The sequence below is a fragment of the Sinocyclocheilus anshuiensis genome, unplaced genomic scaffold (assembly GCF_001515605.1).
Source record: "Sinocyclocheilus anshuiensis isolate Anshui unplaced genomic scaffold, SAMN03320099.WGS_v1.1 scaffold536, whole genome shotgun sequence".
Lineage (NCBI taxonomy): Eukaryota > Metazoa > Chordata > Actinopteri > Cypriniformes > Cyprinidae > Sinocyclocheilus > Sinocyclocheilus anshuiensis.
The window spans coordinates 2,600,529-2,613,041 of NW_015557179.1; the positions used below are offsets into that span (position 1 = coordinate 2,600,529).

Consider the following 12,513-nt stretch of genomic DNA (forward strand, 5'->3'; position numbering starts at 1 on the left):
AAAACGTACTTACAGTCTTTGAGTCAGAACAGCCGGCATAAAGTAGTTTCGCTTTCACCGCTAAACACAGCGTCACACACGGCGGCCTAGAGTGAGCGGCGGCCGGTGGGCTTAAGAACGGCACGGCCGGCGGGCTTGCGGCAACCACATGTGACGACCCCGGGCTGGACTCCGCTTCGTCCACGGTGAAAGCCAATCCGGCGATCCACAGCGCGAAGTTGATGTATTTCCTCAGCGACCAGCACGGATCAGCTCCAGGCATGACGAAGCAGATATCCTCTTTTGGAAGACCAAACAAAGTAGTTTCGCTTTCACAATGAAACACACAGCGTTCTAACGCCCTAACACGCCTTCACGACATGGCGGCGGCAACAACAATACTACAGCGAGAATAAAAGTTACGCCTTCTTTCTTTGCGTGAACATTTGGGCAGCGTTATGCAAATCTTCCCACATATGTAGACATGTGGGGGCGTTTTAGGTAGGCGTGGCTGACTCTTTAACTTTTATAAAGAATATCTCTTTGGATTTGAGACTTTAGTCTTTGCAACTTTACAGATCTTCTTTATGCACCAAGAGCTTATAACACTCCAAAGAGAAAGGAAAATTTGAAATCGCATCATATGACCCCTTTAAAACCAGCCTCTTTCCTTTACGCTCTTCCTGGAAGCATTTGTGAAATCTGCTTCACTAGCCACCTTATTTTTAACTTAAGAGCGAATACGGCCATTTGTAACTTGAATGCGCAAAGCTTCTGGTGTCATTCACCTGCAGTTATTTTACTGTACAAAAACAGTCTGTTTTATATTGCTGACTGGTATTTATCCTGTTGTTTTAATTTATTGTCTATATATTTATAAGCATAAATGCACTAGTTTGTAACGCAAATAGTTTTGCTCTTACTACACTATTATTCTATAGTTATTTACATATAGTGGCTAATGAATCAAGTCTCACACTTTCACAGAAAATGGCTTATTTCTGCATTGAAAATTAAGGTGAATGAAAATTCAATGATTGTTGAGTTCTTATTTTTTCAGTTCTTAGTGATAGAGAGTTGCAGAATGCTCTCAATATCAGCTGTATTATTGACATTGCAATTGTGCTTGTGAAGTAATTGATAGTTCCATTTTGATTTACTTTTTAAAAAAAATACAGGAAAGAATTAAAAAAGAGAGACTGGAAAAGAAAGCTGCTAGTCGGAAGCAAAAGGTAAGTTTGGGTTCATGCTTTATTACATTTTTCTCCATGTAGAAAAAGATGGATAAACGAGTTGTAATTCTCAAATTTCATGGTTTATTTTTCTCCCACAGGGAAATGATAAAAAGACTGTAAAAGGTAGGATTCAAAGATTGCATTTCAATACAGGGTATTGTGATTGTGATCCTGTAATATTAAAATATAAAACAGTAAGATGTCTGATGTGCAGTCAATAATTCTGATCTGTTTGTTACATGTGAAGTTGAAAGAAAGAAGCGTGAAAGGGAAGATGATTACAAAATCGCAGATATTATGACCAAAGAGGTGAGTTTTCAATGTAGTTTGTTTTTCAGTGACACCATTAATGTCTGTTATGTTACTGATGTGGATTTTTTTTTTCTCTTGGAAGGAAATTCTCTCAAAAGCCAAAAAAACAAAATTGGAAGAGGTGAAGTTTTATACTTTATTGTGCTTTCAGACATTGTGAAGTCAGTATTATCTTTATTGAAACTTGTAAAATGCTGATAAAACACACCTGTGAGCTCACATTCTTTATTAATGCCAACTTTCTACATGCCAACCATATACAAACTACAGTTGCACTAGTTAACAACATTTTATTAAATTACATGTTAGTTATAATATTTAATAATGTAATTATTGAATTTGAACATTGTTGTCTTAATACTCTTTTCTTTTCTGAAGGAGGCTCATTCATCAGTAAAACTGGAAGCTGAGGATATAGAGAAGATGAGCGACACCAACTCTGATATTAAAGGCCGGCTGTCTGAGACTTTGCGGGAAAATAGCAAGCAGATGCTGGATCCAGAAAGAACCGTGAATGGCCAACCTGTGCCTGCACAGCAGCCCAAACTCTTCACTGGGGGTGTGATGAGGTTGTACCAGGTGGAAGGCATAGAGTGGCTAAGGGTATGTGAGCAGACCTGAATGTGTAGATGACCAGCAGAGGGCAGTATATTTATTCTCCAGTGTCTGGATTTAGAACTGGATTAAATTTTCATTTTAAAGGGGTCCTATTATGCTTTTTCACTTTTTCAACTTTAGTTAGTCTGTAATGTTTCTGTTTGAGCATAAAAAAGATCTGCAAAGTTACAAAACTCAAAGTCCACTCCAAAAGGAGATATTACTTTTAGTACTTAGTACTTTTAGATATTACTAGATAGTACTTTTCAAAAACTACAACGAACAACTTGTTTGGACTACAACACATATTTTCTGGAATTTGTGATTTCACAAATATCGACGAATGGGATGAGACCTGGTTGAGCTGCACTAGAGAAGGCAACGAATGTTATCACTATGTCAGAGACACGCTAGCTTTCCCAAGGCAGACAAACTTAGAGTGGTTATAATAATTCGGGTTTAAATCGCGCTCAAATTGATTTGTTTTTGATGCAATATTTACACTGAAGCTCGCAGCAGGTGGCTATGGTCGGGTTTAAATCGCGCTCAAATTGATTTGTTTTTGATGCAATATTTACACTGAAGCACGCAGCAGGTGGCTATGGTAAGGGGCATGACATTTCCCGACCAGGCGCCGAGTGCTGCCAATCAGAACATATACTGGCCCAGCTAACCAATCACAACACACACTGGCCCAGCTAACCAATCACAGAACATTTCGTATTTCAGAAGGCGGGCCTTCATTTGATACAGGAACTATTCGAGTTGTTCGTCATGCCAGACTGGGGAGAGAGGTGTTGAAATGTAAAACATGTGAAAAATAATGTGTTTTTCGAACAACCTATGAGAGCCTGTTCTAGTACACCCCCAAAACAAAATCAAGACTTTGTAAAAGAGCATAATAGGACCCCTTTAATATTGTGTGTATCCTCCTAACAGCCTAAAAAGGGAAAACCAAACACACATCTCTTATACTTGTGAGTTGCAAAACAAGGATGTTGGGTGAATATAATATGTTTGTATAATGGTTAATAAACGTGTCTGTCTGCTTTGCAGATGCTGTGGGAGAATGGTATCAATGGTATCCTGGCTGATGAAATGGGTCTTGGGAAGACCATACAGTGCATTGCCCATATTGCAATGATGGTTGAGAAGAAGGTCCTTGGGCCCTTTCTAGTTGTGGCTCCATTGTCCACTCTTCCAAACTGGATCTCAGAATTCAAGCGCTTCACCCCAGAGGTGTGAAACAATAACTGTTGTTCATCTTTATTGAAATGAATGCTTTGACAAATGCCAGCAGTTTTGAGAGGTTTCTGTAGATTGACTGACTCTTTCGTTCTTGTTTTCAATGTTTAAGGTGTCCGTCCTGCTGTATCACGGTCCACAAAAAGAGAGGATGGACCTGGTGAAAAAGATTCGTCAGCCGCAGGGGCCTTTCAGAATGTGTCCTGTTGTTGTTACATCCTTTGAAATAGCCATGAGAGACAGGAAGATTCTACAGGTAAACAGATGCCAGATCTGCATTGTTTTACTTGCATACAAAATTTGTCTTGTGCACAGTTCATCGGGAAAAGAGTTTACGTTAAGTCTTTCATTAAAGTAATTATGCCCATTCTGCCACTTAAGCGAAGATTTGTGCAAAAGTGGTGAATTTATAACATCGAATTGAATCCTGATAAGCACAAAGCAGTTTTGAAGTGCATGAATGGAGTGTTCTCATGTTTGTCTCCACAGCGTTTCCACTGGAACTATATGATTGTGGATGAGGGCCACAGGATTAAAAACCTGAACTGTCGGCTGGTGCAAGAACTAAAGATGCTGATGACTGACAACAAACTGCTGCTGACAGGAACCCCCCTGCAGAATAACCTGTCCGAGCTGTGGTCTCTCCTCAACTTCCTCCTTCCAGATGTGTTTGATGACCTGAAGAGGTGAGAAGTCACATGCAAAGGGAATTCATGATACTGATCACCTCAGTATATAGAATAGAGGATTCTCTTGACTCAAAATCAAGTTATGTTGTTGGTTTTTTTTGTTCTCCTTTTCTCCCCTCAGTTTTGAATCATGGTTTGACATTAGCACCATCACTTCAGATGCAGAAAACATTGTGGCTAATGAGCACGAGCAGAATATCCTTCACATGCTTCATCAGGTATCTTCACCACAATGTTTTGTGGACATTGTCCAAAATTTTCATTTTAAATGGTCTTAAGTTTAGATATAGGCTGAATATTAAAAGCAATTACAATTGTTCTGTTCTTTGCTTTTGGTTTTAATGTAATTTTAATGTTTTCAGATCCTCACACCCTTCCTTCTGAGAAGACTAAAGTCAGACGTCACACTGGAGGTTCCCCCTAAGAAAGAGATTGTAGTGTACGCCCCCCTAACCAAGAAACAGGAGGCCTTTTACATGGCCATTGTTAACAAGACTATAGCAAAGCTGCTGGGTCAGGAGAAGGTGAGTTTTATGTCGTGGCCTGTTTGCACCAACACATGTTAGAAAAAGAAAAACTGCAGCTATTCTGGGACACAAAGCTCTGTGCAACTTTTCTTTTCTGACACCCGCTTGTCATGGAGAAGAAAGTTCTACAGTATTTAGTATTTACAGCCGTTCGATTTTTGTATCTGCTCTGGTGTTTATCAAACAGCACCAAATACAAGATGCATTAGCATTAAAGATCAGATTCATTGTTCATTCAAATCAAAATGTTTATACTGAATATTTGTCTTAGTGTGAACAGCTATTAAATTAAAGTTTTAGCAGGAGGAGTGTGGTTGAAGTATGTATTTATTTTTTTCATTATTAATAGCATCTGTTATGACACTTCCTTAAGGATGATTTAGAACCTGTGCCGCTAACATCCAGTGGCCGACCAAAGCGCAGGACCAGGAAGGTGGTGGACTATTATGAGTCAAACACTGACTCTATGAAAGATCTTGAGAAATACCTAGAGAAGGTCCAGAAAGAAATGGACAGTCAGGCAAGGTTTGTCTCTCTTTTTGTATTTACCAGTTTTACCTCTGCTTTAAACTCTGTGAGCTTTCTGACATGATATTATTACGGTCTCCTTAGCTCCAGCCCAGTGGTGGATGTGTCTATGCCAGTTGATGCTCAAGTCAACTTAAAACTGCAAAACATACTGATGCTGCTGAAGAGGTGCTGCAACCATGCTTACTTGATAGAGTATCCTCTGGACCCTGCCACTGGAGAATTTAAGGTACTTTACACAACTTTGCATGAGTTGGAATGATCTCAACTGATATGAAGGTATTGGCAACAGAACGAGTGCAATAATCATCTCACTGGTACAGATTGATGAGCAGTTAGTGGAAGCATCAGGGAAGTTTCTTATCCTGGACCGAATGCTTCCTGAACTGAAAAAAAGAGGGCACAAGGTAAAGTTCACAATCTCTCATGCATACAATTTAATGATTAACATCTATCGGAGTGTCAAACTCCACTGTGGTTATAAGAAAATTTTGCACGCATTTAACCATCTAAATAAAACTTATGTATGTTTAAGTTTAGGGCTGAAAGATTTTAATGTTTTTGGCAGAAGTCTCTTATGCTCACCAAGGCTGCATTTGTTTGATCAAAAACACAGAAAAACAGTAATATTGTGAAATACTAAAATTCCTTTATTTTGAAATGTAATTTATACCTGTTATGGCAAAGCTGTATTTTCAGCATCATTACTCCAGTCTTCAGTGTCACACGATCCTTCAGAAATCATTCTAATATGCTGATTTGCTGCTCAAGAAACATTTATTATTATTATAACAGTCAAAAACAGCTGTTTAATATTTTGTGGAAAAATTGATACTTTTGTCAGGATTCTGTCACTTTAATGCATCTTTCTGTATAAAAGGATACATGAATGTATGTTTTGGTGGTAGCCATATCAAACACAATTACATCCACCTTTTCTTTTTTTTAAACAGGTGCTGATTTTCAGCCAGATGACCTCCATATTAGATATTCTGATGGATTATTGTTATCTCCGCGGTTATGACTACAGCCGTCTGGATGGGTCAATGAGCTATTCAGACCGAGATGAGAATGTGAGCAGCAGTTTGTTGAGATGGTTCTCACTGCAGAACACAAGATCCAGGGGGCGAGGTTGGATCCAGATCCAACTCCTCCCACCTTACATATACCTAAACCTACCCGTCTCCACCCCCTAGATGTGGATCCAACCCCGCCCCCTGGATCTTTTTTTCTGCAGTGAGGGGCTACTGAGTTTGTTGGTTAATACAAATTGCAATCACATTACATATTGTGTGAGTTGTTCTCATTTGACAATTGATTTTTATATTTTTCTCATGCAGATGAAGAAGTTTTCTTCTGATCCGGAGGTGTTCCTCTTCCTCCTAAGCACTCGGGCTGGTGGTCTTGGGATCAACCTCACAGCTGCCGACACCGTAATCATATTTGACAGTGACTGGGTATGATTTTAGATGTGCAACCTGTTCATATGTGACTTGTATGGAGCCCCGCACATGACATGCAGATGAAAAATATTCATTGTGGCCATGAAATTAAGAATTTGTTCCATCATTTTAGTTAAACCATGGCCATTTTGTAATAATTTGTTCCCTCATTTTGTTTTAATTGAAATGAGGGAAAAAGTCTTAATTTGTGGCCACTCTAAATTGGTTGGCTTTAAAAGCAAAATAAATAGTTGGATAAAGCCTCTATTCTTTCATTAAAGGGATAGTTCACCCAAAAATGAAAATTCTGTCATTAATTACTCACCCTCATGTCGTTTCAAACCCGCAAGACCTTCGTTCATCTTCGGAACACAAATTAAGATATTTTTTGATGGAATCTGAGAGCTGTCTGACCCTGCATAGACAGCAACACAACTGAAATGTTCCTAAGTCCAGAGACGTAGCAAGGAGATCTGTAAAATAATCCATGTGACATCAGTGGTTCATCCGCAATTATACGAAGCTACAAGAATACTTTTTGTGTGCTAAAAAAAACAACAAATTTATTCAACAATTGGTCTCCTCTGCTTTTGGAGAATATCCGCTGGACGTAAACAACGTATGCTGTTCTGTGTCAGCTGCGTCACGCCGGATCTGTTTCCTACCTTGTTGTGATTTGATCTGAACGAAAACCACATATCCATGTGACGCAGCTGACACAGAACAGCATACACTGTTTACGTCCAGCGGATACTTTCCAAAATGGCGCTACAGGGTGACGTGAAGGAGACGAATTGTTGAATAAAGGCGTTATTTTTTTTCCTATTGTGCACAAAGTATTCTTGTAGCTTCGTAAAATTGCGGTTGAACCCATGATGTCACATGGATTATTTTACCGATCTCCTTGCTACGTGTCTGGACTTGGGAACATTTCAGTTGTATTGCTGTCTATGCAGGGCCAGACAGCTCTCAGATTCCATCAAAAATATCTTAATTTGTGTTCCAAAGATGAACGAAGGTCTCACGGGTTTGAAACGAGATGAGGGCGAGTAATTAATGACAGAATTTTCATTTTTGGGTGAACTAACCCTTTATTTTTTATTTGAATGAAAAGCCTCATTATCAGCATACATTTTATGAATTTTATCTTTAGAATCCCCAGGCGGATTTGCAGGCACAGGATCGGTGTCACCGTATTGGGCAAACAAAGCCTGTGATGGTGTATCGCTTCATTACGGCCAACACCATTGATGAGAAGATCCTGGAGAGAGCCTCTGCCAAGAGAAAACTAGAGAAGATGGTCATTCACAAAAGTACGTAGCTATTGCAGAAAATGCCGCATTATCAACCTTTGGATTTGATGAAATGAATCAATTTATTATTATTATTATTTTTAATATCTACTTTTTTTGCTATGACACTATTGACCCCCCATATCTGTCTTGTTAGATAAGTTTAAAGGTTCAAAAGCAGAACTCAAAGAGACGAAGAGCTGTGTGGATTTAAATGAGCTTGTGGAACTGCTGAAGTCCAGAGATTATGACAGGTACAGACATTCATACTGTATATCTGACTGTCACAAGAGTTTTAATCCATCACAAAGTATTACCAAATTCTGTGTTGTAAGTTGCATCACAATAACTGTTCTGATGTGATTCGTGCTTTTGCAGGGCAGTGAAAGGCACTAAAGGAAAGGTCATCAGTGACAAAGATCTGGAGATCCTGCTGGACCGTAGTGATTTAATAAGTAAGTGCCCTTCACATCTCAGATCTGAATGTCTTTTGTAATGTGTGTAGATTCCACTGCTTAGTGATTTTTATAGTGATGCTTTGACATTTTAATGCCCCTTTCATATGAATCAAATCTCCCTTTTCAGATCAAGCCATGAAGCGTGTTAAACAGGAGAAGGACGGGGTGTTTAAAGTTGTGGAGACCAAAGATGACAATGGTGACATCAGTCTGTCCTGAGAACACTGACACTTGAAGTCAAAAGTTGTTACCACTGCCTAAACTGATCAAGCAACATAAACTGGTCTAAAAGCTGCCTGCTGGTTCTGCTGAAAGTTTGAGATCTTTTTTATTTTAGACTTATGTTGACCACTGCTGCTTTTAATAAGTCCATCCTTGGTTATGAGTTTTAACATTTAACGTCATTTTTTTTCATGCCATGTCAACTTTTGTTTTGGGATTAGCACAAAAAAAAACAGAATCCCACATTTTGGCTACTTTGTAAATACTTTCGTACGTTTCATATATAGCTGTCTGAATAGTAATCGTACATGTAAACCGCTTCAAAGCAATTTAACCTTCTAGAATACTGTAGAACAAACATTCTTATGTCATGTTTTCAAAATGTAATAAATTTTGTATACAGCACGTGATGTTTATCTAAACCGGCTATAATTTGCATTTCAAAGAACTTGATGCAGAAATGTTATATTTTTTTACAATAGCTGTGGTGGTAGAAAACCAACATATCAGTTCACTTTTGCTGGTTCTCCTCTTCTAGTTTTCTTCTTATGTCCTGAATCACTGCAGTGAAGAAACCATGAGATTATATTTTCATTCCAGTTATAATGAATGCCTTCATGTAACTTAATAAACGTGTATGCTTTCGGTCAGAAGTTTGGGGCTGGTAAGATGAATACAATTCACAATATATTTAAAGTTATTTTAAAGCTGAATTTCCAGCAGCTATTACTCTATAGTGCTTAAATGTGGAAACATTGATACGTTTTTGTAGAGAAAGTTCAAAACAGCATTTATTTAAAATAGAAATATGTTGCACAATTAATGTATTTGTCATTTTTTTATCCATTTAATGCACTTCTGCTCAAAAAAAGCCTTACTGTCCTCAAACTTCTGAATGGTGGTGTTCTTTTCATGGTGTTCTGCTCATACCATCATCAGGAATCATTCCATCATTGGTGGCTGAGAGCTTCTGAGTGTTTCTTTGATGGTTTGTGGTGATGTCCGTGATGGTCATGGGAGGATCAGCTGCATCCATGTGGCCCATTTTCTGTGTGATTCTGTCACTGAGTTACGCAAGTCGTCCATCTCCGCTAACAGCACCTCTCTCTCTCGCTCCAGCAAACGAATGGCCTCTTTGAGTCGTTCTCCCTCGTTTGTGCTTGCCGTCTCTGACACCGTCTTTTCTTTATGAATGCTCTCCAGCCTCCAGCTGCATCCATGTGGCCCATTTTCTGTGTGATTCTGTCACTGAGGCCGAGGTAATCGTTACGCAAGTCTTCCATCTCCGCTAACAGCACCTCTCTCTCTCGCTCCAGCAAACGAATGGCCTCTTTGAGTCGTTCTCCCTCGTTTGTGCTTGCCGTCTCTGACACCGTCTTTTCTTTATGAATGCTCTCCAGCCTCTCTGTCAAGACTTGCTTGTCTTTCTTGAGTTTACTGACCATCTCCATCAAAGTCTCACACTCTCTTCTCAAACCATCGGACTGCTGCAGAGAGGCTTTCTGCTGCTCCTGCAGCTGAAGTATCTCCACTCTCTGCTTGTTGCGAATCAGTTTCGATTCATATTTCATGGTCTCCACCTGTTGAAGTGCTTTGTCTCTTTCTGTTCGGCACTTTTCCAACTCGGCGTTCAGTTTTTCAATCGTGTCCTGAAATTCCTTGACATTCTTCTTATTGTCAGACTCTTTGGAACGAGCCGTCTGCATGTGCTCCTTGTTCTTCTCCTGAGCTTTACATAAATGTTCTCTGAGGTTTGCAGATTCACTTTTCATGGCTGATGCCTCCTCCTCGAGTCTCCGATTAATGCTGATGTTCTTCTTGTGTTCGGCGTCCATCATCCGCAGCGTCTCTCTACACAAAGCGAGATCTCGTCCTGCTGCATCTCTTTGCTCCTCCAGACGTTTCTGCTTGGTTAGCAGCTCTTGAGACATCTGCTGAAGCTTCTTGAATGATTTTTGACAGCTCTTTTTCTCATTGAGTTCCACGTTGAGTTGGTCCTTCATGGCGTTAGCACGTGTTTTGAGGCGCTCGTATTTCTCCATCAGTGCTTTAAGCTGTTTCATAGTAGTTTTGTTGTTAATTTTGGCTTCAGCGAGTTCCTCCTTCAAATCTTCAGAGGTTTGCTCAAACCTGGTGGTGATTTCGGTGTTTTTCTGTTCATCGCACTTCAGCTTTTCAGTAATAAGTTGGGTTTCCTTCTCCGTTTGCTTTGACATCTCTTTAATATCCTTCAGTTCCTGTTGCTTGACCAACAACAAATGGACAAGATGTTGATTCTCCAAGTCCTTCTGTTGCAGTTGCTCCTTTACAACTTCAAAGAAGTCAAGATGTTTGCTCTTCTTGTCGGCTCTGCTTCTTTCTCGGCCCTTTGATATTTCCTTCAAAATGACTTTGGATGGGTTTGAGGAACGTTCAACAGATCTTGTTGAATTCGATCTAATAAAGTAACCGAAGGGCAGATGTAAGGCTTTAGAGTTATGATCCATCTGGAAATCATATTTTGACCCAAGGATACTCATCGTAGCCTCTTCTTTGTTCAACAATTCTGCTCCTGCTAGAATTCTTTGTAGGGATTCCATTGCCTGCTCATTAAAATCTTGATTGACATTTCCATTTGTATTTTGCAGTGAACTCTGTCGCACTTTCGAGAACCTGTTTTCAAGCGTATCCGCTGCAGCATGCTGGGATTTAGAAGGGACTTCTTGTCCTTCCTTCCACCGACTAAAAAGCACCTCTTTGTCGTTCGATTGCATTTCACTGCTGATGGCTTCTGGCTGACAGGTGCCCAACTTATCAGGAATTGGTTTGTCACTGTCCTGCTGCGTGTCTTGAATGCCATTAAGTTTACACTTGTGCATAGATCTTCTAGTCCGTTTAATGTCCAGGTCCATTTGAGTTCAGATTCCTTGTACTGTAAGAAATTCAGGCAAGTAATTTGGGGAACAATGCAGGCAATGGTGTGTGAGATTTATTTCTGATAAGCACTTTATAGATGTTGAAATGAAATAGTTGAAATGAGCCCTTACCTTACTTGCATTACTCCCCAGCATCCAAACTGACTGCAACAGAAGCCTACTGTGCAACTCAATCCCCATTGTTCAAAACGTTTTAAAATGTCTGTCGCCATAGTAACAGGACCAATGCTGGCAACGCTAAGCACTAGGAAAAAGACGTTATAAAAATGGTTCGTTAGCGTCTCCAGAACAAAAGCAGCTATTATCACACTGGTGAGGCTCAACTTAAACTTGTCCAGCAGTTTTGGTATCTGGTAAGATTGGGAATCTTAATAAAATTGTAAAAAATAAAAAGTATCTGAATTTAAAATAAAACAAAGCCAAACATATTTGACATTGGTTAGAATTTTGCAGTTTTATTAAATTTTTTTCCAAAGTTAACACTTTACAATAAGGATGAATTGATTTCATTATGAACTAACAATAGACAATACTTTATTATTATTATTATTATTTACAATTGCTAGGACATATTTCTGAATACTGTCTATAAGGTCACTTTTTCAAAACTCTTCAGCTTGGCCAACAGTAAATTTCACAAACAAAATTAATCAAAATTACCAAAACATTTTATACATGTCTCAAATCAACCATTATATGTAACATGGTCCATAGTGTCATTACAGTACAAAATTATTCTGTTTTCCCTTTTGTATAGATGATAATGAATTGAAAGACTAACACCTGTGTAGGTGTTCAGCTAAATCTGTTTTGATAGCATTTCATTTTTAGATTTGTAATACATTTCAGTATCATATTACTGTAGAAATATTGCATAGCAAATTGGCCTGTAGGTACATTGAGTTTTGGTGGTTGTTGTTTCTGAGTGAGAAAAACTCATGTAATATGAAAGATGTAGTCACTGAATGCATTTTGTGCCAAAGTTTTAGCTCACAAACAGCTGTTGTACTCGCTGTGTGAAGTTTTGAAAAATTAATGGGTCCTAACAATTGTTAACAACCGTAATCTAGGT

General features: G+C 39.0%; 2 protein-coding genes across 2 annotated transcripts in view; one reads left to right on the forward strand and one right to left on the reverse strand.

Annotated features, from left to right (window-relative positions):
• The window catches only part of LOC107678596 (lymphocyte-specific helicase-like), an 11,634-nt gene extending 2,701 nt beyond the window's left edge, over nucleotides 1–8,933 (forward strand). The window contains exons 5-23 of the mRNA XM_016473929.1: nucleotides 1,158–1,211; nucleotides 1,313–1,337; nucleotides 1,462–1,523; nucleotides 1,609–1,647; nucleotides 1,905–2,129; nucleotides 3,180–3,362; nucleotides 3,481–3,624; nucleotides 3,858–4,054; nucleotides 4,179–4,275; nucleotides 4,420–4,581; nucleotides 4,958–5,109; nucleotides 5,197–5,341; nucleotides 5,436–5,519; nucleotides 6,066–6,185; nucleotides 6,453–6,569; nucleotides 7,708–7,867; nucleotides 8,004–8,100; nucleotides 8,225–8,301; nucleotides 8,432–8,933. Coding sequence (XP_016329415.1) covers nucleotides 1,158–1,211; nucleotides 1,313–1,337; nucleotides 1,462–1,523; nucleotides 1,609–1,647; nucleotides 1,905–2,129; nucleotides 3,180–3,362; nucleotides 3,481–3,624; nucleotides 3,858–4,054; nucleotides 4,179–4,275; nucleotides 4,420–4,581; nucleotides 4,958–5,109; nucleotides 5,197–5,341; nucleotides 5,436–5,519; nucleotides 6,066–6,185; nucleotides 6,453–6,569; nucleotides 7,708–7,867; nucleotides 8,004–8,100; nucleotides 8,225–8,301; nucleotides 8,432–8,523 — 2,232 coding nt within the window. The 3' untranslated portion in view covers nucleotides 8,524–8,933. The remainder of the gene's footprint in view (nucleotides 1–1,157; nucleotides 1,212–1,312; nucleotides 1,338–1,461; nucleotides 1,524–1,608; nucleotides 1,648–1,904; nucleotides 2,130–3,179; nucleotides 3,363–3,480; nucleotides 3,625–3,857; nucleotides 4,055–4,178; nucleotides 4,276–4,419; nucleotides 4,582–4,957; nucleotides 5,110–5,196; nucleotides 5,342–5,435; nucleotides 5,520–6,065; nucleotides 6,186–6,452; nucleotides 6,570–7,707; nucleotides 7,868–8,003; nucleotides 8,101–8,224; nucleotides 8,302–8,431) is intronic.
• LOC107678597 (coiled-coil domain-containing protein 110-like) lies at nucleotides 8,709–11,776 on the reverse strand. Its single transcript, XM_016473930.1, has 3 exons — nucleotides 9,747–11,776; nucleotides 9,457–9,562; nucleotides 8,709–9,087 (listed from the first exon to the last, which is right to left on the reverse strand). Exons 1-3 carry the CDS (start codon nucleotides 11,415–11,417, stop codon nucleotides 9,038–9,040), a joined length of 1,827 nt encoding a protein of 608 aa, XP_016329416.1. The 5' UTR covers nucleotides 11,418–11,776; the 3' UTR covers nucleotides 8,709–9,037.
• Nucleotides 11,777–12,513: the final 737 nt, after the last annotated feature.